The sequence below is a fragment of the Cheilinus undulatus genome, linkage group 4, assembly GCF_018320785.1.
Source record: "Cheilinus undulatus linkage group 4, ASM1832078v1, whole genome shotgun sequence".
Classification (NCBI taxonomy): Eukaryota; Metazoa; Chordata; class Actinopteri; order Labriformes; family Labridae; genus Cheilinus; species Cheilinus undulatus.
Window position 1 is genome coordinate 48,340,672 of NC_054868.1, and position 27,410 is coordinate 48,368,081.

Here is a 27,410-nt window from a genome sequence, read left to right on the forward strand (position 1 = left end):
TGTAGGGCAGATATTTTATTAGCAATAAATGTACAAATTTTATTATTTCTGACACATTTACTGCTTCTATTTCATTACTTTATAATACACCGATTATTATTGTATTTTTGCAGGTATGCTGATTCCTCATTAACTAGTTTTTGCCTGAGAATTCTAATTGCCTTGAGATGAGCAGCAATTCAAAAGGGATTTTTTTTTCCTTTCTATGCGACTTAGACTATCATTAACATATTTTAATCCAGTGGACAAGCATTTGCACTTAAAGAAAAATTAAAATTGAAGAGATTTAACTAGAAAACAATAAATAGATGGACATGTCCTAGTCAAAATGCCATCTAAATTTTCAGACTTTCAACAGTAGAGATAAGACTTTTTAAGTTGTTTTAAGACCTTAAAATCTGAGGTCCAATTTAAGACTTCAACTATTTGCAGGAATCTTGATAATGGAAAACTAACGTTTCATATTTTCGTTCTCATATAAATTTTGAGATTTTTAAGGTTTCCCTACGGTAATTTAAAAATGCTTTTTGATTGATGCTTTGCTTTTGGGGAATTTTTGGAAATTTTACGACAAATAAAATGTGAAGAAAAGGAAACAAACAATGAATTATTTAATTTTTATTTGGAAACAGTGGAGCAGTAACTTATTAAACAAGCTCATTTCCTACTCAGAGTGAAACCAGATTTTACATGTTAGATATGAATCATGCTTGTTCCATACTCGCAGTGCCTTCAATCATCTCATCCCTTCTGCTTTTGGACAGAAAAACTGCATCCAGGTTTAGACTTTTACAAAATACTGGAAATTCATACACTAGCCACCAGTTATTGACAGACTGCTATGGCATTAAACTCATCACAAATATCTCTCCACTTAACAATGCTTATGATGTTTCAAGCAATCCTAAATAAGAAAAACTAAACATACTTTTTAAAACAAAAGGCACAAGAAAAAAAACTTAAGAAAAAAGTTTGAGAGTTTAACTTTTCTGCCTCCTTACTGACTTTTAAGAGAAAAACCCTCAAGTCATGTTTCTACCAACACTGCCTGAGAGAGCAGGTAGAAACACATCAGACAGTTCATAGTTTCATCAAACTCTAAAAAAATTAAAAGAATAAGACTGTTTCCCAAAAGAACAAGTATTCTTAAAATAAAAAAAAATCAAAGAAGCTCAGCATCAGCAGACAATGGAACAGGAAAGGAACAGGTAGATCTTTTTTTTAATATGCTCCTGGTAATGACACAGGGTTCAAAGGGACTGGGTTGGGTTCATCAACTGGTCTAGGCTGCAAAAGTCATTCATTCCCCCTCCTCCTCCTCTTCCTCCTCCTCCTCCTCCCCCTCTGCTGCCTCTACTCCCTCATCTCCCTCCTCTTCCTCCCCGGCAGGTAATCCCTCCTCCCCAACCTCATCATGAACCACAAAGCCCTCCTCCTCCTCTTCTCCAACTTCAAAACCCTCCTCTTCCTGGTTCTCCGGCTGCTCCTCCCCCTCCATGACCGGCTCCTGCTCCATCTTTTCCTCTTCCCCTGCTGCCTCTTCTGCTGCTTCACCCTCAGCCTCCTCCTGGTTTGTCTCTCCATCAGCTGCCTCGTCCTCTTTAGCTGCAGTCTTGTCTGTCTGGCCGTCTGCTGCCTCATTGGTTAAATCGATCTCAGAGACGTCCATCACCATGGAGTCCTCTGGGTCCTGCTCGTCTTGGTTGCCAATGAATGGATTTTCACCCTGACAATGAAAGAACAGTTTTGGTTACACTAATTATCTCCATTTTCAAGAACCAGAGTACGCTACTTGGTTCAAACTCTCTTGACAAAACTGCATGTCTGCCATAACGGAAGAAACTGTCAAATAGCAGTAATGTGTTTATTCTGCAGGTTTGATAAAAAATACAACATGAGATTCAAGCTGTAGAGTAAGAGGGTGGGCTTGCTAAAGTCATGAAACTAGTGAGGGATGTTCCGAAATGCAGAAATGTGGAAACATCGTCCACAAACACTCAACCTTTCTATTTTTAAAGCATGTAACAACAGTCGCAAGTTTTAGTTAAGCTTCTTTCACATTTTAAATGCTGTTTTGAAACTTAAATACATTGGGAGTGTGTGCACCAAGACAAACGTAACAGAATGTCCATGATGTGGTTGGTTACTCATTCTCACAAACACACAAAAAACTGCAACCGGCAGGAAAAACTTGTCAGTTGAGAGCCTAAACTATTGGGTAAAGGGGCCCTTCCTCAGGAAATTTTAGGAATCAAACACTTTATTTCCTACATTTTGGCAAATACTCATAAAACAGTATGTGGTTGACATTCAGATCTGTAATTCCTTTACAAAGCTCACATTCTAGTGAGCTTTAATTTTTTGTTTTCCACATGTTGATTTTTTGACTGAGTTTATTCAACACAAATCACATTAAATAAGCCTGTTTACTGATTCAACACACAAGAAATCAAGAATATCTAAAGCTAACCTGAAACAAAGTCAAACAGTAAAAAGTATAGTTTATAGATTTTAGCTAAATAAGGGATTATATTCATAAAGGTGACTTCAAATAATTTTAAATGATAAACTCCCAAGGTTAAAAACCTTAGAAACTCTTGCTGTAGCATGTTAACATTACTTATCAACAGAATAAGGATGACTTTAGTGCCTTCTTTTATCAGGTTATGCTGCCACCTGCAGGAGGTCCCACTACACTATAAAAGTAAAGTAAACTGACTAGGGCTGCAGTAATCAACTCTTTTTCTAATCAAGTTCTCTAATAAGAAATACTGCATTTTTTAATCAACACTTTTGCTTTTTCAAGAGCAATAGTACTAGACAAATGAGAAACAATGGGTCCCTTAAACGAACTACTTCTATATCAAAATTCATATTAACAAGTTCTCTAAAGAACATTCATTTTACAAAGAGCACCAAAACAGGACTTGAATTGTGAAGCCTGTCTGTGTCCTGTGAAACTGTCGGGTCAATCAGGTAAGTTTATGACAAACTGAGTGCTGTCTCACATGACCAATTCATATAGGCAGCGTGTAGTCGATCTGGGTAGGTTCACCGGTGCAGATGTATTTGCCTCAAGGAACTTTTTTAATTGAATCGTTTCAGCCCTACAACTGACCAGCCGTTAAACTAGCTGCGATATCTGCAGCAGAAAAGACAAAAAGAAAAATAACGAAGACTGTGTCGCATCCCCACTTTGGACATTTAGTGATGTGGAATGTCAATAAAAGCAGCCACGCCTCGACACAAAAGAAAGTCCACATTTAAAACTAAACCCTGGAAAAGTGTAGTATCCATTTGAGAAGCTTGGTAACACTGCAGCTGTGTGGCTGATGGGTACAATGTATTTATTTTCAAACTAAAATGTATTTGTAAACATGTAGCCTCAGAGCACTCATTGACATGATAATGTACATACCTTAAGGTAGCTCTCCAGCTTCTTGCCAATGAGTTTGTGGTTGAGGATGCTGCGAGCAACAGACAGACTGGCCCTCTTGGACTGCTCCATCATACCCTAGAACCACAGAAAAAACAGTTCCAATCATTTACAGGACTGACTGCACAGCATCCAGAGAACAAACATAACAAATTGAATGCAACATGGTGATGGTTAGTTTGCTGTATTCATACTGAAGATAACAGGTACATTTAATTTAATCCTGAGAGTGCATACCTTCCTGTTGTAGTTGTGGTCAGGAGATTTGATGTGTTTCTGGATCAGGTGAGGCTGCATGGGAATGAAAAGGTCACAAGCTGCACAGTGGGCAGCTTCCACTTTCCTCATGAAGTGCTCCATGCCAAGCTCTAAACAGATGTGAAAGATAATTTTAGTAAGCGGTTCATAAATTCTGTACTTTTTACTTACTGTGTGAACATCTGTTGCTTACCTCTGGTGAGGTCTTGCTCTCTGTACACCTGGCAGATGGCAGCGCTCTGGTTTTCCAGCTGACTCACCCTCTGCTCTGTTTTCTTGAACTTATTTAGCAAATACTCCTGAGGAAACACAACAATGTGTGATTAATTTACACAGCAAATACACCACAGAAAAGTCGATGTTTGATAAATTCACGTTATAATAGGGATGGTCTTGTCAAGTTTTTATTCGAAAGTCAACAGCAATTCTATATGTGATAATGAAACATCAGTATCCTAAATGTGCTGCAAATTAAACCACAGATGGACCAGTCTTAACTCATTAGCATACACCTGACACATAATTTAACACCAAATTGAACTTTAGAAATGATCCACTTTACTCAGCAACATCAAGTAAGACGTCTTTAAATTGATCATTCACTTTAAACTTTTAAGTAATAATTTTCTTACACTGTGGCTGAGCAGCATGCAAGCATCGGGCACTGCAAAGCATGGCAAGCCTGCTGTCCACACTGCATCCATAACATTTTTAATTCTCAGCCCTGTAATTTAATGTTTACTGAGCTAAAAAACATCCAGTGCTTTAAAATAAATGCAGATAAACAGAGGAGCAGTGCATTGTATGGACAAGCCTTTGACTGTTGTAAGTCACATAGTTTTGGCTCCATGTTAACACTAGTCCGGGTAGAATACACTTAAAGCATGAATATAGATATTATAAACACATAAATATGTCCACTTTGTAAAACAAGCCAACAGCTAGAAAGCTATATTGACTATGAGAGCTGAAAGAAAATCAATGTCAACAGACAGAGAGGAAAATAGGTACAGGGTAACAAGGAACAACAGCATTTATTGGCCTTTAGGATATTATAAAGGCAATCAATGTACTCAAGCTGATTTTGTCAATGCAACTGTCTAGTTAGTAGGGGTGGGAATCACTAATAGCCCCATGATACAATATCATCACGATACTTTGGTCACGATTCGAAATATTGCAATTTTAAACATTTTGCAATACAGTGAGTACTGCGATACCATATAATGTGATACATCGCAATATATACCATTTTTTCAACTATTTAACCGATTTAGCATAAGTCTTGCCCTCATGTTTGTCGTATTTCTGCTGTATTTTATTTTCATGTAGCACTTCTTGCAAGCCTTATGTGTCATGTCCATCTCATTCAGGCCCTGCTTGCAATCCTAATGTCCTTCCCCTGGTGCTGCCATGTTTGTTGTACTAACTTTCTCCTGCTCTACGACCATCACCTCTACTGAACTCACTGGACAAACAACTGTCCAAACAATTGATTTTATTTTCCCATTATCATAGACTTTAGTTCATATTGGCAATTGATTTGAAAAAAATCAATACGTGGTGGATGAGATGATACGATATATCACCAGGCAAAATATCACGAGACTATGCTGTATCGGTATTTTCTCCCATCCCTGCTAGTTAGAACATGCCATTAGAAACTCTACTATTTTTCACGCTACTGTTTTGTCACCTGCACTCTTCCTCTTTTTGTTTCTTTATGTGCATTTACTGTTTAAAGTATATACAACAAATGTGACGGTATTGTTAATTGCGCAGTGATAGAAGCGTCTTAGTGTTGTGGTAGAAGTGCAATGGTTTCAGGAAAAAAAGTGTTTTTTAAGTTGAGCAGAGTGAAGGGAAGTGGGAACTACAGTTGCCAACAGCCCTTGCATACCCATCATCAGTTGCACTCACAGCACAAACAAAGTGGATGCTACGAGTGGTGGGGGAAAACCAAGTGAAAAAGTTTTTGAGATTGTGGAGGCTCCAGTGACTTTTATATCTGACATGTGGAAGCATTTTGGTTTCCAGGAGTCAAGAAACAAGAAAGGAGAAAAGGTGATGGACAAACAAAAACAAGATGCAGAAACTGCCAAACTGTGGTGACAAACTTGAGGGGGAATATGAAAATCATGAGAAGCCACTTTGCAAATCATTACCAAAAAAAGATTTGGGAAGATACTAGGAGCAGAATCCAGCCTGGACAAAAGACTTGATCCCACTTTAACAGCTCAAAAGATCACAAGGCGTATCTGAGAATATATCGCCAAATACCTACAACCATTTTTTTTCTTGGACAACAAAGATCAGAAGGTTAGTAAACAGGCTGGAGCCGAAATTTAAGTATATTTTTAAGCCTAATGCACACATATGGCACTTTTTTGCATGTATTGTAATATTCAAAATGCAGTAATTCTTAATAAATTACCAACATCACATTTTCTCCCCATGTCTTACTTTGTTGTCTTGGGTTTTTTGAAATACAGCCCCATGGACTTGTTACCGAGGTAATATGGTTTCTTCCCTAATAAAACAGCAACTAAATGTGCTACAGGCCCTGGATAAAGTTTGCAGTGCTTCCAATTGGATTGGATGGAGGGAAGAGTAGGAAATTTAGGAGAGTGGGGTATGATGGGGAAAAAGAGCCAAAGACTGGGCTCAAACCCAGGCTACTTACATCAAGGACCATGGTCCCCCTACACGGGGTTAACCCAACAACTAGGCAGTCTCCGCCCAGAGAAAATATATTTTTTGAATGAAAAAAAAAAGTGCAAGAATCTTCCGCTTTCATAAATGACTGACTATTCAATCATTCAAAAACTGTGTCCAGAACCTACTCTTTACTCTTGTATATTACTGTCAGTTTTGATTTGGAATTCAAGTGATGAAGAACAATAATCCATTAAAAACATCGTAATTACACACAAATTATCAATATGTGAAGTTTGAAATCTCTCACTCACCTGTAGGAAGTCTGTAGTGGGCTTAGTAAGCTGGTTGGACAGGAACTTAAAGCTGTCCTTATGGAAACGACTCTCCAGATGAGTTTCCATCTCCTCCTTGTAGAATGAACGGAACCTGCATACAGAGCATGCAAACATCACCCTGGAAAATAAAGAAAGGCCGTCAAAAAGGAGCACAGAGAGAAAAAGTGGACAAAACAGGTCATTAGAAATGATCCAATTTACTGAAGATTCATTAATGAGCAGTTTCAACACACAAAAGTTATTTAAATAAACAAAGAGTCAGAGCATCAAGAAAGGCAGAAAAAAAAACAGAAAAATTAAGTAGTAAATCTTGACCCAGAGGTTAAGAGGTACTCAGTTTGTGATTACACCTTTCCAGGAAGCCCCTCCTCTTTCTCAATTTTGGGGGTTTGTCCTGACCCGGGGTTGAGGTCTGTTTGCCCTGTGGACTTTTCTTTTCTTCTGGTTTGGCTGAAGCTGAACACAAAAGCACATTAGGCAAGTCTCCATGTCCATAGGAGGGTTAACAAAGTCAAGTGCCTGCTGCAGACTGACAAACATGTTCTGAACAAGAAATAAAGAGAGGAGGATGTGTGGTTGAGCCTACCTTTATCCCCATCTGCAGCAGGTTCCTGTGAGGGAAAGACTCTTATTACTTATGTAGCTTAGAAGAAGCAAATGGCACATGTATGAGGTGGCTATCATACTAAAAGTAAGATAGTTTGTTAAATAGGTTGAATCTTCATAGCCTGAGCAGTAAACAGTAGGCCCTTCAACAAAAATGTCAGTGAACCTTTGATGAAATAACACCAGCCATTGTTGAAAACTCAACTTCAATTTTGTGTTGCTCAATTCAACCAGGTAGCTCAGATGTTTATTTAGAGGGTAGAATTAAAAACAAGGGAAACTGCATCCACGGTCGACTCACCCCATCCCCAGTCTTGGGTTCACTATCATCACCGTTTCTTTCTGTTTGTTCTGTAAAAACAGGAAACATCCAGATCACACTTGGACCTGGAAATGTTGTTTGCCAACTACTGTTTTCATGAATTGTATCACTAATATACATTACCTTTGGGAGCATCTGACTCCGAATTCTCTGTCTTATTCATCTTTGACTCTGGCTCATCGCCTGAAGTCGGTGTCTGCTTTCTCTTCTTCTGCAAATCCCTTTGCGGTTTCACCTGCTACAGTCGACAAAATCAATTTGCATTCACACAAAAACACATGGGAAACAGGCAGAAGTTATACTACTTACTCTACAGTTGAAATGTGTTCCTTCCCTGGGAATTTCTTTATCAATAGTCTTAGCCTTATCTTAAGACTACCCAGGGATGGGGCAAGAGAAAAAAGAAGAAAAAAACCAAAACAAAATCCCCAAAAATGAAATCATTCAGCACCCCCCACTGCTAAACGAGACAAAGAACTGAAGAAAGAGTTCTCACTTGCTTTAACTGTATAGAAAGGGGAGCTCCATGATGCAAGGCTGATATATTAAAGAGGGGCAAGTGATGAATCAAATGTGTGTCAGGGGTTATTTGCTTTACATGGCACATAGCAGGCTCTAGCACTTTAGCAGGCTGACTTGCTAGTTGGTTGAGGTTACATAAGGAGGGAATCAGAAAGGGTGCAACCTTTGCCCCATGTCTGAGGAGGTCTTATTTGGCTGGAGGTACTTACTTTGTTGAGGGGTCTCTTGCGGCCTCGCTGGCGGCCAGCCCGTGGGCCCCCTCCGAAATGCCTCCCAGGAAAGTCGTGAGGGCCTTGAATGGAACCCTGGAAGCCCCCACTCTCAGGGTACATGCGGTTGGACAGGAGGGATGGGAGCTTTCCTCTACCACCTCCAGGAGAGTGGCCCCGGTGGCCACCACTACCACCGCCCCGCCCGCCTCCCATTGGAGTGGGGTCAGACCTGCGGCTTCCAAACCCTCCTCCAGCTCCTCGACCCCCGGCACTTCCACCCCTTCTGGGGGAACGTCGGCCCGCTCCGGCCCATCCTCCAGAACCTCCTCCCTGAACACTGCTGAAGGAGTCTCGCATATTCTGTCGCATTTTAGCGACTCCATAGGAAGAAGAGGGGCTGTCAAAGCCTCCTCCTCCTCCTAGACCCATTCCCCCTCCGAAGCCTGAGCCTCCTCGCTGTCCCAACAGCATGCTGTCCCCACGGCCATCGCCATAACCATAGCTACCGCCGCCAGATCTGTAGAGATCTCGGAAGGAGGAGGGTGAGGAGCGCGAGTCGAATGACTCGTACTGGTCATACCTGCGGGAGGGAGGGAGAGGGTTGACAGCAAAGCAGAGAGCAGGGGAGGCAGGGAGGGCAGTCAGGTTTGGATTTCTCCACCTGCATTTCCTTCTCCTCCACAGTCTCGCTTCTTCATTTTTTTATGTCACTCCCAGCTTTATTTCAGAAATCACAATAGATCAAAAATGATGATCCACATTGATTTAACACTCCAGTTGTGGTGATAAATTAAGCATTTATGATTTTCAAGCTATCTTTGAATTAACAGGAACTCATTCAACCACATTCTCTATCAGAGGTCAAACAGTATCCTGTAGATCACTGTGAAAATGGTTTCTTAACTTTGAAACTTGTAGCAGACATGAGCATGGTCCCTCAGAACCAGGAAGGTCTTAAAACGAGCAAGAGATGAAAGGCATTCTGGGATTTTTTTCCTATTATATCAATTCTAGGGGTAAAAAATAAAAATCGGGCTTTATTGCTATGAAGAGGAGTGCTTTTGTTGATATCATGCTAACACCTGTAAGATCATCTCTCGTGCAACCTAAGGCCAGAACACAGGGTTAGGTCACATGGATGATGACAGAAATAAAAAAAGAGTATGAATAAAGAAAAACCAAAGTCAACAAAAAAAGAAATGTTCAAAGGGTGCTTCATAAAAAAATGGATTGGCCTCATGTGCGTTGATGTCAATCTGAAACTAATGGAATTATTTCTCTACAACAGCACCTCCACAGAAAAAGGCCATGCACTTTCATTTTTAAGGAATCAGACAAACCACAGCATGAAAAATGGGCAACAATCAAAGTGTAGAGATGCATTTAAATACAGCCCAAGGACAACATACACCCTTTACATCCAAATAAGGGGCGCGGAAAACATGATTTACCAAGGTTATGTGTTCGGTGTAGACCAGTAACATGGCAGTTTCACAGCCCAATCAAGACCACCAGTTAAATACATCAACACCTAAGTTTCCAACTGTACTGTAATGGTCTTATTGTAAACTGTTAAAATGTCATTTGTAAAACTGCTCCACCACCAAGCTCATTCAAAAGCAACAAACCAGGAAATGACCGCTCTCAATCCGTCATTACCAACAGCACCATGTAATATCTCAGCAAAATGTCAATCAGTACGTTTACATGCAATTAGAAAAAAACAAATCAAATGAAAACTGGACTTTTAGAGTGCATGTAAAAATGTCAGCCAGACTGGAATGGCTTTAATTTGAATTTCACACATCTAGTTATACAGTTGGATGTGTATTTAATCATGCATACACCCCAGACTTGAAATGGACTATATGTTGTGCACATGTTCCATAGCTTCTACACAGGACTTTGACCAAGAGGTCAAACTACATAAATGCTAAGCATTGCAGAAGTTTCAACACTCATCTGCCTTTGGCTAGCAAAATATACTGAGAGAATACAGTGCATTTTATCTGTATTACAAGTAGGGTTGAATGTTTTTTTTTTCCTCTGCAATATTGCGACTGTGATTTAATATGTGATTATTTCTTAAGTTCCTCATCTTATGTATTTTACAACAAATACAAGCAATAAAGCATTCTAGATTATAACCAACACAACATTAGATAAAAAAGAGCTGAACAACTTTAAAAAATATCTAGGTTAATTGTGATGGTTTTGTCTAATATTGGATTTGGATATGAATTATTGTATTGAAGGGAATAACAGCCTAAATTTTGTTATCCTCATAATTAATCCAAAAAGTGCACAAAAATTAAGAAAGTAGGATTTTTTGTAAACTATTCTAAAAAATAGGTATTGAATGATTGCGTGATATGTAATGCATGACATATCTGCTGCTGCAGCAAAAAAGTTTTAAACTGGTGTTTTGACTCAAATATCAGGTTAAAGAAATATTGCAACTTCAGCAATTTGAAAATTGCAGCAGGCCATATTGTGATTTAATCTAATTGTATTATCCATTATATCAATTGCCCAGCCCTAATAACAAGTAAAGCACAGAGCATGTACAAAGCTGTACAATTGTTCATCTTTTCACTTATCAGCTTAAACCAACTGGGAGCAGGTCCAATAGTAACTTGCTGAAAAGGGGGCCTATCATCATCTAGCCGATGATCCCCTGCTTGTATGAACGTAAACAGCAGGTCAGTTTGACCTCAGCCACTTTTTGCACAGCTTGGTTTAACTGTGCATGTAAACGTACTGAGTTGTAAAGTCTACTGACATACTTTTAAGATTAGTCTTTGACGCTAATGAGGCAACATTCAGGATAAAACCAGTCGTTAAAATCTTCTCAAAGGGGTTAAATTGATAGCAAAGACAGACTTTCATAATTTATCAGATGATGCTTCAGGATCTCATAGCCATTAACACAGCTAAATACACAACCAGCCAGTTAATCTTTGTTAGCATGAAGGCCAGGCAACATATCACATCTAAATCACAACTTTCAAAGAGAATTTTAAGTCAACTTGCAACCATTTTTTTAGCAACCCTTCTAATATTTTGTGTTTGTTAAGCAAATGCCTAAAGAACGCTTTTTTTAATCTATGAAATGGCTTTACTGGGTTTAATCTTTCAAAGACAAAGAATTAAGCCAATTCAACAGGTCACTGAAAACTAGAAAAGTTAGTTCAGTTTAATTACTAAAAAATCTGGTTTAAATGGGCTTTTGTCATTATCAGGATATTCCTAAAGGTGGCCTCGTTATCATGAAACACATCATGATTGATACCGATGGATCCAACTGAAAAACAGCCCATGGTCATATTTTATCCCTGCTCTTTTTTATCTCATACCATAAAAAAACAAAACGAAATCTTGTTCACCGGCTTAGATCAGTGATATGTTATTAAAGGGATGAAAAGGGTTATTACCTGTCACCTCGAGACCCCTTCAACCCCCCCTCCAACTGAGTGAGCATGTCCAGGCGCTGGTTGATCTTTGCAATGACAGCATCGGCGTGAGTGCCTGAGGACGAAAGTGGGGATGCTCCTGAGAGACCTCTCTTCATGTGCCCTCCTCCATAGCCCCCGAGCCCAGACATGGAGTCCTTATAACCTCCCCCATACATGTCAAAGCCACCAGAACCTAGAAAAGTGAAGATTTACTTGTTTTTCACACACTGAAGCTATTAGATGTATCCACTGGATACATCAGTTAGAATTCTAAAAAACCTTTTAAGCTAATTTTGTTATTCTATATATTTAAAATGATAATGTTCAATACCTCAACACTTTAGCTAACCCCTCGCAAAACATATTTTTTGTTGTTAGAAAAAAGCCATTATTCTACTTATTGTCACTTGATTTTTGGTCAGGAACACACAAAAGTGATGATTTCTGCCTCTTTCCCATCTATATATTTGTGTTGTGATTTTTACCGTAACACGCAAAGATAAAATACTCAAAAATGGTTTAGTGGAATTAATGTAGGAAGAAAACGAAGCTGGATAAAGACACGTATAAGTCATAGTGCCTTCTAACATTTAAGAACTGCTCATTGTAAAATTAAGACTTGAAGACATTTTAATGGCCTTGACTTTAAAAAGTCAAATTTAAGACTTCTAAGGATCTGCAAGAACTGTGCTCACCTTTAATCAAAATCACATTTTAAACATTAGCACTAGTGTTTCTGAACATCTAAATCCAATTAAAACCTCTGTTGCAAATGGAAAGTCCATAATGAGTGCTTTGTTTTTATTTGCGACCTGATCCACACAGGTATCCAATGCCTGAAATTCAAATGTTCCATGTACAAAATAAATATGCACTTTAAAGATACCTGAGGATCATGTGAACTTGAGTATCTATTTATTTGAAATAACATTACACTTATGCTGTCCAACCAGGGGTCAGAGACATTTTGACGTCTGTTTCATTGTCAAACATGATATTCAGTCAAATTTACTGTTCTATCTAGTTTTGTAAGTTTAAGTTTTACAAGCAAATTTTTCACTTCTTTTAACTCAAGTTTATTGTAAGGGTTGCATAGTGTCATCAGTATAATATTGGTATCATTAGATAATAGTACAAAAAGTTGGTAACTTATATTGGTATATACAAAATTAACACACTATGCATCAATTTGTGGAGTTTTAAGGAGGACCAATGGTGCTTCCCATGCTGATTTATTTTTTAAATCAATTTTCATTCCTAGACTAAGTGGGCTATAATCACTGAAGTTTCTGTTCAGGATCTAAAATGAGTTAGATCTTTAGTATTTAAGTCTGTGTTTCTTTATTTATTAGAATGGCTTTATAAAGACTGGCTCAGAATCACCCAGCAAACATCTATCTTATTCAAACTAATCTTAACCGGAAAGCATAAGCTCTGTAAAAAAGGTCATATCAATATTTTGTGGACTACAAGGCTCACTGTGTGTCAGCAGGTAGTTATATTGCGTTAGTAGCTTTCTAAAGGACATTTAAAGCTTGGTTTTACTGCCGCTAGGGATGCACAATGTTGGATTTTTGCCAATATGAGGATAGTCAGAGTTAATTATAGCCTATACCGATATTGATATATATATCAACATGACTGAGGCTTAAAACTTGAGTCCTTAAAAATTACAACGAACAAAGAAAAAGACTTTAGCTGACATAGGTCTGTGTGTCCTGCCTAAAACTCCTTACTCGTAGTTAAACATACAGACAATATTTAGAGTACACATAGGCCGATTTCTACAGCTTATAAATCATTTGAAATATCCCCATCAACCAGTAGCAACAATAAACTTTTAATCAGCCAACACTAACATCATGCTGATAATATTGTGCATCTATGACTGTCAGGCTCAGTTCAGACCAAAGATTGCAACATGACTGTTTTGGACAGCGACGGTTGCAGCTATATGAACCAAGCCACTGCAGCTTGAGTCAAGCCGTCCGACGACGGTGCCTACGATTTAGCTCATTGAGTCCTTGCAGACAGCTGGTTTCAGTATTTTGAATGTGAAAAAATAATTAAAAACTTTGTTTTGAATGCAGCGAATTTTGTTGAATAGAATCATGTGGGGTTTTTTTTGTTTTCACAAGAAACTTCAGCTTGATAATCACTCTTGTCTCCTCCATCAGCTGCAGACAAAAGGCAGGACATGCAGCACTACATGAGTGAATATGTGAGATATTTAGCTTCAAGACTAAGACAGTAATGACAAATTAGTTTGTGATGACCAGAAATCATACTGCCTGATGTTCTGCATTATCTCAATGACAAAAATAAAAAAAACTCATTCTTGCATTACTGTCATTCTTGTAGATTCACATGTATAGCACAGTCACTTCAGGGAAAAAAAAGTCACTTTCAACTGAGGGCCTGTGAAAGTCATGGCTGTGAAAATGATGCATTATCTCCTCCAGCACTGCAGTGTGACCTCACAAGTCTTTAAAACATAGCAGAGCAGAAAGTTTCAACTTATTTTGTGTTGAATCTTTGGTCTGAACTGGGCCTTACAGCTAAAAATGCATTTTGGACATAATGTACATCCATTTCAGAGAAATTACATTCACTTTTTTGTTGTACTTAAAAGAATATATATGTAATTTATTGAAGAATCAAGTATGGTTTGTCATGTTTTATATTTGTTTTTGAAACAAGCAGACCTGTAACAATAGGTGTACTAGGTACTTTCTTGTACAGGACACTTAGTGATCTTTCTGGCAAAGATCCAATATTATGCATCCCTTGTGTATTTATTCATGTTCTTACCTCTGCTGCCCGATCCTCCACCTCCCCAGCTGGAGTAACCTGAACAAGGAGATAAAACTGTGAGCTTCATGAAAGACTATGGAGCATTTACAAAAACGACAAAAAGACGAAGTGGTAGAAAAGTATTTTTGCTCGTACATCAAGAACAATTTAATCAGGCATTAGTCCTAAGATTTCAACTCTATGGAAGTAGGCCGGCATCAATCAAATAATTAATCTGTCGTTTCCGGTCTGACATGGGGAGATTTTCAGTTTCTTAACATACAATAATGATCGTGTTAAACCACATTTAAACCCAGAAGCAGGTTTGTCGAGGCGGCCATTTTATTAGCAGGCCTTTAAAAACCCTTTTCCTTCACTGACTCCATTTTATCAGAATTGGAAAGGCTACCTCTAGCAAAGCAGTTCACACGCCTACAAAACCAACAATGGGCCATATCCCACAGAACGTTAGCATTATTAGCATGAAACTACGACAGTTTACCTATCGAGCTAATATTTCATACACATTGCTAACACAAATGTTATGCCGCTAACGTCCATCTTGTTTTCATTAGTAAATTTATAGACATAGTTTTAATTGAAAAATAGACACAAAAACCTGCATTGCAGTTAGCTAACACTCTTTGTTCGAGCTGTATCCTCCCCCTGTTCCAGCAAACCACAAAGCGGACCTTGCTAAGGACTAGCACCCTGCCACTGTTAGCATGTCGCTAAATGGTGACGGTTACGTATCTACACCAGACGTTAGGTTACATTGCGTTAGTTTAATCGATACCATATAACGTATTAATACCTGAGCCGTAGCCTCTATCCATGGTTTAGATGAGATAGTGAGACGGTCCGAGGAAGAAACGCTGCGCTAACTCCGACGATGGCTGCGCCTTGTGGCAGAGTACCGCTCGTGCAATGTTGCCAACTTCTCAGTAAGGAAAGTAGCTATTGGCTGTCCTAAAAATTGCTAAATGACGTCCTCACCTAATTTGCATAATTATCCGTATAGCTTTGATAGCATAATCCAGTAAATCTAATATGAGTCTAATATTATTGTGTATTAATCTGTTCTGTAGAAAGCCTGATTGTGTCTCACTTATAATCTTGTCCATACCACTTTTTCATCTGTTTGGTACAGCGTGAGTAAAAATGTTGTAATCAACATTTAATAATGTAATTGGTCTTAAATTATCAATCACTGTTTTATCTTTGTTTGGTTTGGGTATTTAAGTAATTATACCTTGCTTCATTGTTGTCAATAATGTATTATACTCTAGACATTCTTTAAGTGCTTCAAATATCAGTTCTCTAATTTCAGGCCAAAAAAAACTGATAAAAGTTAATTGTAAGACCATCCTGACCAGGTGATTTTCCTAGAGTCATTTTCTTTCTAGCAGCATCAAGCTCTTCAATTGTTAAATCTGAGTCACATGTCTCCTTAAATTCTATATCAATTTGTGGGATAAATTGTGTAACTTTATCAAAAAAGTCCTGAGATTTTGTGTCAGAAAATGATGAGGAATAAAGGTTTTGATACAGTTTAAACATTTCATTTGATATTTCTTGAGGGTTATTTATAATTGTAATATTTATATTCAGTGTTGTAATGGCATTGTTTTCTCCTATTTTGCCCCTTTCCCCCCATTTTTGGCCATTTTGGCACCTATAACTTATTTTTATTGCCACTTAAACCCTTTTTTGCCAGTTTTCATCACTTAGATCAGGGTTCCCCAATTAATTTTTCCTGGGGGCCAAAATTTTTCAAGGACAGAAAGCCGAGAGCCAGACATGATTTCTTGAATGTTCACATATGTGTGTGTATATATATAGAGTGCTTAGAAAATTTATTAGACCACCCTAACCCTAACCAAAGTAAGGTTTATTCCACAGCTGCCCTAAACTAACAACACTGCTAATTACCAAAATCATTTTTGATGTTTCTGCAATGGTTAATACAACAATATGTAGAAGCTCCTTAACCCAAATGATATTCTAATGCTAAAATATTATTATTATTGTTATCCATGAATTTTCAAATTTATTGATTTACAAAAAACTGAATAAATAGTAAAGCACATTAATATTTCTTGATTAATTTGTGAAATTATAGTTATTTACTTGCATTCCTGAACAGAAAAATGAGTTTTAGTGGTTGAATGTTATGCTTGATTAATTTCTGACTTCTCAGAGAAGCTCAGTGAGCCGGCTCAAATTTGGGTGAATTCAGTTTGAAATTCCTCATTCCTGTTCAAAATGGTAAAACATAGGGAGCTCACTGAAAATGAAAGAGTCCGCATTAAAGCACTTCATGATGCTGGAAGGTCTCTGAGACAAATATGACAAGTGGTCTAATAAATTTGTTAAGCACTGTACTTCCCAGTGTTTACTATCAATTAATCTGCCAAAAACAATGGTTACTATTACTTCTTTTAATAAAACAGCTGTCTGGGAAGGCCATAGTTCTCAAAATGTTGTTCCAAAGGGGGCATCTGGGCTTGATTGAGATTTTTGAAGATGTTGCAATTCAGCTTTAGAGCAGGAGAAGCCTTTTAGAAGAAAAGAACCTCAACAAAGTCCAGCTGCTCCCTTAGGAACAAGATTTGGTATAAATCAGCTGTTCTCAGAGGGACACAGTGGGCAAATAGCCTTTAATACTTAACACAATAGATCTTTGGCCTTATTTTCAAAGATAATGGTGTTCTATATTGAGTGTGTTTGGTGTTTTTCAGTGTGTTTCTTAATATATGTATGGCCATTTACCACACAGCAATCCATTATATTATGGACTTCATATTTCTTTATCCACATGGTTGTTGTCATTGGTTGATGGTTGATGTTGTCATTGGTTTTATTTAAATTTTAAATGTTTTTACTTTTTCTACATACACAGACAGATAAAATACCAGATCGATTACACAGACATAATGAATTGATAAGAGACTAAAAACAGTAAAAGAGAGGGAAACACCGGTTTACAGAGCGTCTGCATGGCCTATAAAACATCATTCATCACTGTGGACTCGCGTGGTCCAGTCTGTGTTTGATTGCCAGTCTGCACCGTGCTGTCCCACTGGCATAAGTTGATTTATAGCTCCACTAAAATACTTTTTAACCCGTTTCATTTCCCCAGTGAAAGTAATATCCATCCATCTCTGAAATCAACATCAAATGGTTCTGCTGTAATTAATACTGATATTGTTTTTGTGTCAGATACGCTCCAAACATTGTTATGCTTTGAGAGCTGAAATCATACATTCACTATTGATCTTTGTGGGTCAACCAACAGAATGGTTTTTGTATGTTTTGCCATCAGAATAAATGGCATTCTGGGGCCAAAAAATGAAAGTTTATGCCTGCTTGTAAAGCCACATTATGTAATAACGCCGCATTATGTAATAACCCTAACCACAGGACTTAGTCTGGGCTCCAAGGTATGCCCTACCCCACTACCTTGTCCTAACCCTAACCGCTTAGTGGCTTAGAAAATTCGGCATTATTACATGATGGATGGAGAATGTATTACATTATTACATAATGTGGCGTTATTAATGCGGCACTACGCTGCTTTATCACACAGCACAAGCCATTGTTCCAGTTCAAAAGAATCAGACATCTTATAAGAAAGACTGAGTTAGACATGCTGTGTAATCAGGTCATTTTAAAATCATTAAGAGGATGTGGTGTAATGGTTAGGCCTGTCTCTGGGTATCAAATGTTGAGGACCAGACCCAAATGTGTGATAGATTCTGTATCTGTATTTTTTTTTTTTTTTTTTTTTTTAAATTCTTGTTATTTCTATTCATTTTGCTGCCTTTGGGTCCTCGGGCATTGTTGTTGTTCATATATTGTATTTTTAAGCATGCTTCATCTGAAAAGATCTCCGATACATTATTTTACAAATTTCTGCACATCAAGTCAATGGATATCTCAGATGATTTGAATATATATTTTTAAAAAGTCTACTCTGTACATTTGAAAGAAGATGACTAAAGAACATCAGAGCACATTGACCTTGTTAGTTATACTCAAATGTTTGATAGTTAAATGGTGACATCTGCTGGTCATTGCAATAATTGCAGACTGGGAAGTATGCTCATGTTTGATTACTCATGTTAATGCAACATGAGTAATAACCAACAGCAGGCTTACATTAAGTGGCTGACATAGTAAAATAATTGCCACACTGGAGGTTCCTCTTCAAAATGTTTGTCTAATGTAATTTTCTTTAACCAAATGTTTTCTAAAGTCGTTTTTGTTCAGTTTATCTTCACACATGTTCAAGCAGCTCATGACAATTATTCCACTGTGCCTGTGAAAACCTTCAGTGCATGAATAAACTAGGAAAAGAACTTAAATAACAAGAAACAACTTTAAAAAAGAGAAAATTTAACTGTACAATTACAACACTTATTAGATAATGGTCTTAAATGATAGTACATTTGGGATGGACCCATTGCTGCTGGTACTTCTGTTTGACCTTTTTGATTTACACATAATATTAGCCACCAACTGTCATGTAAGAGCTTTAAATGGAGGAAACAACAATATCAAAAGAATATCCATCTAAATGTATGCTAGAAAACTTTTAGAGTACTTTTTAAACAGCCGTTCTTTAAATTAAACACGTTCTGCTTGTGTTATAGTACAACACAGAATTAATTCAAAATTTAAACTTTCTACCACTAGAGGGAGTCAGTGTACAAAATTAGCCAGAGGCAGAAAAAGAAAAGTTTAAACCTATCAGTGAAAAAACAAAACTTTGAGGCAATTTCTTTAAAATCACAAACCTGCAACTGCTGGAAAACAATTTGGGAGTGTTAAGGGAGTGTTTCATTGTGAGGATGTCTGAGCTGTTGAAGTAGCCTGAAATTAACCTTTAAACAGCAACTGAGACCATCTTTGTAGAGCAGGGGTGTCAAACTCAATCACAGCTGGGGCCGGATCCTGGATTCAGGTCTAACCTGAGGGGAAAAGAGGGTCAACACAATCTTAAACTGTCAACCTCATTTTCACCAGTGATAGAAGATGAAAAAAAAAAAAAAAAAAAAAGAAAACAGCACTGATGAGAAATCATTTGGAAATTCAAAAAGTAAAAAATGTAAGTTTAAAGGCTCAAATCTGAGGTAAAAAAAATTTCAATTTCTGAGTTCAATTTATGAGTAGAAAAATAATGTTTTTAAGGAGCAAATATATGAGGAGAAAGGTGAAATCATGAGTTTGATGGTCAAAATGTGAGATCAAAATTGAAATCATGAGTTTAAAAGTCAAAATATGACTTAAAATTTTTAAATTGTGAGTCTGAAAGTTTAAATTATGGGATTAGAAAGCCAAAATTAGGAGTTGAAAATGTCAAAATATGAGCTAGAATTCAAAATTATGACTTGAAAGGTTAAAAATATGATTTAAATTCAAAATATGGAGTGTAAAAGGTCAACACATGATATAAAAAGAAAAAATAATTCCTTTAAAATGTCAAAATATGAGAAAAAAAATTGAAATCATGTTTTTAAAAGTCAAAATATTGGATTAAAAAGCCAAAAAAGTATGAAATGTAATCTTGAGATACAAAATTGAACTATGAAATAAAACACAAATTTACATTATTATACTGGAGGAAATCTGCATACTGACCTCATACTGGTGGGCCAGTTATTATACAAATATGATATGATCTTGTGGGCCGGACATAATCATTCCATGGGCCAGATTTGGCCCCTGGGCCTCGAGTTTGACACCTGTATTGTAGAAAATGACTATCAATATTTATTTGAGGTAATTTTTGAGGTACAAAACTGTTGAAAGTGGGTAGGTATCAGAAAAAATGAGCAGATAAAACCCTTTCTCAACATTTTCCTTGGCAAAGATTCACTGTGGCTGACACAAATGGCTGTCGACTTGCTTACTTTGATCTCCCAGAAGTTCCTTATTTTCCCGCAACATTAAAGCATGTTTTCATGTGAACAGGAAGTGCCCATTAGCTTGAGACAGTACAAATCGCAGAGCAAAAAAACCCCAAACAAACATTAAAAAGAACAGTTTGCTGATAAAATCTTCTAGTTTAAGTATTAACTGTAAATAGGCAACAGAATGTGAACTTTGATGCCACCACATTAAAGCAGAGATTGTTTGACTTCAGGGAGTCATTTTGTACATGCACTCCTGCACAATTCTTAATTTACAACAATGTTAAACATTGAATTTGACATTAAAGAGAACTTTGAAGTTGTCGCCTATATTTAAATCATGGTTTCCGACCACACTGGTGTAACGATGCATATCGCCTTAGCTTTGACATCTTTATTGCATTTAAAAATGTAAATTAAAACAGAATGCAATGATTTCTCAAGTCTCATAAACCCATATTTTATTCATGTTAGAAGTGAAACAACATATCAGACATTTGAACTGAGACATTTTATCATTTCATGAAAAATGTTAGCTTCTTTTCAATTTGATGGCATAAACATGTCTCAAAAAAGTAGAGACAGGGCACTCTTTACCATTGTGTAGCATCCCCTCTTCTTTGAAACAACAGTCTGTAAATATCTGAAGGGTGAGGAGACCATTGCTGAAGTTTTGGGAGAGGAATGTTGTCCCATTCTTGTCTGATGTTGGATTCTAGCTGCTTAAATAGTCCTGGGTCTTCTTTGCTGGATTATCTGGTGAAAGGTCTGGATCGCAGGCAGGATAGTTCAGCACGCAGACTCATCTATTGTGAAGCCACGCTGTTGTGATGGATGCGGTATGTGGGGTAGCATTGTCATGCTGAAATATTCAAGGCCTTCTTTGAAAGAGACGTTGTCTAGATGGGAGCATATGTTGCTCTAAAACCCTTATACTCCTAAGCATTGACAGTGCCTGTCCAGATGTGTGAGCTGCCCACAGCATAGACACTAATGCAACCCCATACCATCAGAGATGCAGGCTTTTAAATTGATAACAAGCTGGATGGTCCCTCTCCTCTTAGGCCTGCAGGACACGGTGTCTAAAGTTTCCAAAAAAAATTTCAAATTTTGAATCTTCTCACCACAGAACAGTTTTCCATTTTCCCTAATTCCTTCTGAAATGAGCTTCGGCCAAAAGAATCGGCAACATTTCTGGATCATGTTCACAAATGGCTTCCTCTTTGCATGCTTTAACTTGCATTTTGAATGGCACAGTAAACTGCTGTGACAGACCATGATTTCTTGTGTCCCTGAGCCTGTGCAGTGATTTCCAGAACAGAATCACGCCTGTTTGTAATGCAGGGCCCAAAGATGAGGAGCTTCTAATATTTACCCTTGTTTCTTGCAGACATTCTTTGAATCTTTTGGTGATATTATTGCCTGCAGATGGTATGACATTCAAAATCTTTGCAAGTTAATGTTGTGAACATGGGCAGAGCTGGGGGTGGCTTATGGGGCTTCAGCCCTGAATGTTTTCTTAAAAGCCCCCAATCTTTCAAATTGGTTTTAAGCATGTTGCTAATGTCCTTGCTGATCATAGCATGGAAATGTAATTTCTAAAGCAATTTTAAAAATCCAATAGTTTTTTTACTTTTAAGAATGCATGTACAGAGGAGGATTAATGACAATTAACAAAAAATGGTCTGCATTTTTTATTCTAAGAAACATGACAGAATTTTGACTTTTTCTTAGAATAAATAAACATGCATGCCAATTTTTTAATGGCAGTTAAAAAATACTTTTAAAATAATTCTAAAAAATACAATTTTCCTCATTTACATGAAGAAATTAATATCTCTTACTTAAAATGTTGCCTTTTATGTGCTTTGTTTGAAAATGCAAGGCTTCAATTGTAAACTTTTTCACCAAATTCCTACCCTGCCTATGCAATGTTACTTAAAATATAAACTCCAGACATTTTTAGGAGGCAGAAGTGAAAATTATTGGACTCCAGCATGATGTATCATGATTTTAGGATGATACTGACACTTTTAGCACAGTTAAGAAAAATAATGATGTTATCAACTATGTACTTTTTTAGGTTGAGTAACATTATTTTTGTCTAAATTATGCATAGATTTGTTGCCATTTTGAATTTATTTATTTATTTATTTTTTTTAAGTGCGCAAAAATTGTGCATTGAACTGTCCGATACACAAATAAATTCTAGGGAAGTGCCCACCCCTCGGCCATCTTTAGTTTGGGCTTAGCCCCTGATTTTAAACATGTCTGGTTCTGCCCCTGTGTTGTGGAAGATGTTTTCTAAAATTGTTCCACAGTTTTTCACATGCACATTTTCTCAGATTGGTGAACCTCTGCCCAACTTTTCTCCCGAGTGACTCTCTCTCTCTATAATGCTCCTTTTATACCCAGCCATGTCAATGACTTGTTGCCAGTTAATCTAATAAGTTGCAAAATGTTCCTCCCTGTGTTTTTTCATAGGTAACACTTACTGTCCCAACCTCCTGTTGCCCTACTTTTTGAGAAGTGTTGCTGCCATGAAATAACAAAAAAGAAAAAAAAAAAAATTCATGAAAAGGTAAAATGTCTCATTTTCAACGTCTGATTTGTGATTTATGCTCTACTGTGAATACAATTTGGCTTTAGCACATTTGTAAGTCCTTGCATTCTGGTTTTATTTACATTTTACGCAGTGTCCCAACTTTTTTGGAATTTGGGCATTATCTATTATCTATTGTAATGTTTCTTAGCTTTTGCAACATGAATATAGTAGACTAGCTGCATGCTAACAGTGTAATTTGAGGTCTTTTTTCATGACCACACAGACGCAGAGCTCAGACTGTCGTGAGAGTCAACAGCTGGCGGAGGAAGCTGGATCTCTGGTATTTCTCTCTCCTTTCCAGTCCTCTAAAGTCTGTGTACGCCCCTCTGTTTTCGCCCCCTCTCCCCCTCTCCCTCAGACAGCCTCTCCCTCCTCTCAGTCTGCCGAAGTTTCAGTTGACCAGCGTCGCAACTGGGCGATGCACCTCCAGGACAGCGTTGACATTTTTGCGGCGGATTTGACCCTCACACCGCAGCCTAAAGCCTCACCACCTATCTGACAAGTATTTGTTCCTCCGCTCGGTGATTTCTTTAGCTAACGTCTCTTTGATTTGAAGAGAAAAAAAACTCTCCCAGGACAAGGTTTTCTGCTCTGAAAACTGACCTCTCTTGACAAACATTTCTCCTCTTGAACGATCTCCTGTGGGAGGATTTGCTTTCGTTATTTTGCAACCAGCCGAGACAACTGATAACTTCATCGGAGATGGTACCAGAGACGGCGCTCACACTCGCTTGATTTTGTATTTTTGTGCTCTGTTTGTGTGAACCGGAGGTTCAGAAGCATCACCAGAAAAGCCAAGAGAGCAGAGGAGGCTGTTTCTCTGTCAACAAGCTGTTTCAAGGTAAATCTGATATTTTTAATCAAATGAACAGTCCACTAAGCTGTTGTTCTCATGTTTGCAAGCCCATGTGATGAGTTTTATCTGGTTGTGAAACAGACTGGCAGTAATAATGTGACCTGTTTATGAGCAAACACCATCCGTGAGAAGACTATTTCTGTTTACAAGCTGGCTTTAATGTCTGTTAATGCTGCAGCAGAAAAACAAGACAAAGCCAAGCTTTTTATTTATTTTAAAGCACATTTTCACTATTTTTGAGATAATTGACACGTATAAAGGAAGCCGTGTGAGATTCACTGTCAAAAAACACCACTGGCAAAAGTACAGAGAAGTAAAATGATATAATTTACCACTTTGTCAACAGGGGGCGCCAAAATCAACTCAAACGTAAAGTTATTCACCTGAGTTTTAAAGTGTATGTTTTTTTCAGTTTAAAAAGGCTAATAAAACAGATTATTGTAGCTGCTGTGTACAAAACCTGACATAAATATTCAAGGCCACCTGTTTCTGAATGCCTGGTGGTGATTGACATTGTATTTGATGCTGACACAAGCAGATTTGAGAATCAATTTAAATGCTAACTAGGAATATCCGAGGCCAGGGGCATTATGCTGTCTGTGTCTCTTTATGTCCATATTTTAATATTGTTGTGAATGCAATAACTTAGAAATGCTTTGAGAGTCTTTCTTAAATCTTTGCACAAATGTCCACTCTGACTCCAGGATGTACTGGTTAGACTTTAAGGCCAGTGGCCATTGGGCCTCATGTTCATCCTTTGCTTGTGAACACAATAGTAAAAGAGCACTTTGAAGGATTTTATTTGGGTTACAATGTCCACTCTGACTCAAGAATGAATGGATTAGATTTGGGAGTCATTGGTCAAGTGTATTGAGCCTCATGACTTTGCTTGTGAGCACACTATGTCAAGAATGCTTTGATGGATTCTCTTCAAACTTTGCACTAATGTACTTTTCTCCAGATTCAAGAATGAACAGATTAGATTTGGGGGTCAAAGTCTGACCCCGAATTTCCATATAAAGCATGTGCGCCGCGGAACGCCGGAAAATCGAACTGCGGAGCATTTCGCTCCCTCTCTAGTCTATCAGAGCATTCCCACAGCCGGCGCTCTAGATCGGCAGCGGCGCGTGCCTGGAGCGGCACTCCGCTCTGCTTCGTTTCAGATACGCTGCGGGTCTATTTCAGCGCCGGCCTCTGCCAAACCTCGTAAATTCACTGTTGTTCAGAAAGTAGCGACCATGGAAGTCACAAGCGTAGAACATCTTATTCTTTCAAAATAAGGCACAATGCACGGACTCCCGATTGTAAATCATCACTTTATCAACGTTACGTCTCATCCTGCAGTGAGAGCAAAGGGTCACCGAAAGGTCAGTGGGCCACCGAGCTACAATGGCTCCATTGATGAGGAAAAGCTAACTTTTGGGGATATCTAGCCAAAGAATTTTGCATAAAACCACAGATCCTTTAAGCAAACATTAACCTTTTAACTTCCCAATGTACTCACTCAATGGAGGAAGCAATAATATCATGGACTCATACCGGAAAGGATGATAAATGAACCCTAAGAGTTAAAATAGTCCGCTGTTTACATGCTATTTCTGCGTGAACTCCTGTGATCTCTTCCTGCTGATCAGGGCTTGCGCGCCGTGGCGCGGTGCTCTAGACTCGCTTCCAGTGGGCGAGGTCACTCGCCTTTCGGTTGGAGCAAACCTGTGGCGCTTCAGTGTGCGGCACGCACGCTGTATATGGAAATTCGGGGTGAGTGTATTGGGCCTCATGTCCATATGTTGCCTATGAACCCTATATACCAAGAATGCTTTGAAGGATTTTCTCAGAACATGGCTCTTAGGTCCACACTGACTCCACAATTAACTAATTAGATTATGGGGGTCACAGACCAAAGATCAGGGTTGTTGAGCCTCATATTCATCCCTTGCTTGCGAGCATGGCATTTGAGAAAACCTTGAGGTATTTTTTTTAAACTCTGTGCAAATGTCCACTCTAACTCTAGGATGAACTAATTAGATTTAGGAAGTTTGTGGTCAAGGTCACTGGGCCTCATGTTCATAGTTTGCTTGTAGACACAATATTTCAAGCATCCTTTGCTGGATTTCTTCAAACTCGGCTCAAATCCATATCCACTCTGGCTCATCAATGAACTGAGTAGATTTAGGGTTCAAGCTCATTAGGCCTCATTTTCATCCCTTGCTCATTACCAGGCATTTCAAAATTTCATTACTTGCACTAGGACATTAAAGATATTGTATCAGAAAGCAAAATCTCAGGAACGAGTTGAGGGATTTTTCTTTAGACTTTGCACAAATGTCCACTTTGACTCAAGGATAAACCAAAGATTTTCAGAAGTCAAAGGCCATGCTCAGTGAGACTCATGTTTATCACTTGAAGGCAATATGCCAGGAACCTTTTGAGGGATTTTCCTTAAATTTGCTCTAATGCCAACTTTAATTATGGATTAAGTCTAGGTTATTTGGCTTCATGTTCACCTCTTTCTTGAAAGCACAACGTATTGAAAAGGCCTTGAAAGACTTTCCTCAAACTTAGCTCTAATGAGTAATGATCCTTCTGGTACATGGATGAACTGGGAAGGTTTTTCGAGTCAAAGGTCAAGCCTATTGGGCATCATGCTAATGCCTTGCTTGTGAATGAAGAGGTACTGAAGGATGTTCTTCAAACTTTGGCCAACAAAGGCCAAGGTCAGCAGGCCTCATGTTCATCCCTTTCTTGTTAGATTTTTATGAACCACATTACCAGAAAATTCACCACAGTCCCTCTGGCTCAGTTTGGAGCTGACGGGGCATGATGCGAAATCCTAATACTGCTTTTTATGTGGAGCTCCACAAGGATCTGTCCTGAGCCCACAGTTAATCTCATTAAAACTAACAACGTATATGTGAATACAAAACAATAACTGGCTCTGGCCATTGAACAACATGAAGTTGGGTGCATACCTATTAAATTTTAGCCACGTCAACTAAAATTACGTCACATATGTGCGACCAGTTGGACATTAATGCGATGAAGAAATTCATTGCTACATTCAGAACCACACTGAGATATTAAACAGAAACAGACTTTTGTCAGATTTTTCCAATGTGAAGAGCAATCCTTAAAGCACCAATAAGGGCTGCCAGTACAAGTCTAAATTTTTGGTTGCATCTGGCAAAAGGAGTAAGAACAACTGGGGAGATTCTGGCACTGATTTAGGCATTCACTTTCCAATAGCCCTGACTGCTTTTTTCCAGAAAGGAGAAACAAAGGAGCAGTCCCACACTGAACAGAGAAAAGCATCAGATTATTTTGGAATCCTTGTTCTTCATGGATGAGTTACGTTGTTTACATATCCTCTTCTGTTTCACAATATCAAACGAGAACCCTGAAAGCATGACAAAGATTGAAGCATTTGCTACCTCTTAGAA

At 38.1% G+C, this 27,410-nt stretch overlaps 2 protein-coding genes across 3 annotated transcripts in view; one reads left to right on the plus strand and one right to left on the minus strand.

Annotated features, from left to right (window-relative positions):
- Positions 1–605: 605 nt before the first annotated feature.
- On the minus strand, positions 606–15,542 carry akap8l (A kinase (PRKA) anchor protein 8-like). Of its 2 annotated transcripts, none has more exons than XM_041784864.1 (13): positions 15,412–15,542; positions 14,616–14,654; positions 11,784–11,877; positions 8,347–8,929; positions 7,739–7,853; positions 7,595–7,644; positions 7,274–7,298; positions 7,038–7,143; positions 6,664–6,805; positions 3,888–3,993; positions 3,674–3,804; positions 3,419–3,514; positions 606–1,726 (listed from the first exon to the last, which is right to left on the minus strand). In XM_041784864.1, exons 1-13 carry the CDS (start codon positions 15,431–15,433, stop codon positions 1,301–1,303), a joined length of 1,935 nt encoding a protein of 644 aa, XP_041640798.1. In that variant the 5' UTR covers positions 15,434–15,542; the 3' UTR covers positions 606–1,300. The 2 variants fall into 2 exon arrangements, with proteins under 2 accessions (XP_041640798.1, XP_041640797.1); XM_041784863.1 differs by having other exon boundaries at positions 11,784–11,997.
- A 7,941-nt stretch (positions 15,543–23,483) lies between these two features.
- Positions 23,484–27,410, plus strand: part of LOC121509110 (zinc finger protein GLIS2-like) — a 57,585-nt gene continuing 53,658 nt past the window's right edge. The window contains exon 1 of the mRNA XM_041786343.1: positions 23,484–23,958. The gene's annotated coding sequence lies outside the window, so the exon portion shown is untranslated. The remainder of the gene's footprint in view (positions 23,959–27,410) is intronic.

What these genes read in the sequence shown, in the direction of transcription:
- akap8l (XM_041784863.1), bottom strand. Translation starts at nt 15,433, where the DNA reads ATGGATAGAGGCTACGGCTCAG. An exon ending in GCAAGAGACCCCTCAACAAA is followed by an intron (nt 7,854 to 8,346) that starts GTAAGTACCTCC and finishes TGTCGACTGTAG; the next exon opens with CAGGTGAAACCGCAAAGGGA. An exon ending in AGAGCAAGACCTCACCAGAG is followed by an intron (nt 3,805 to 3,887) that starts GTAAGCAACAGA and finishes ACATCTGTTTAG; the next exon opens with AGCTTGGCATGGAGCACTTC.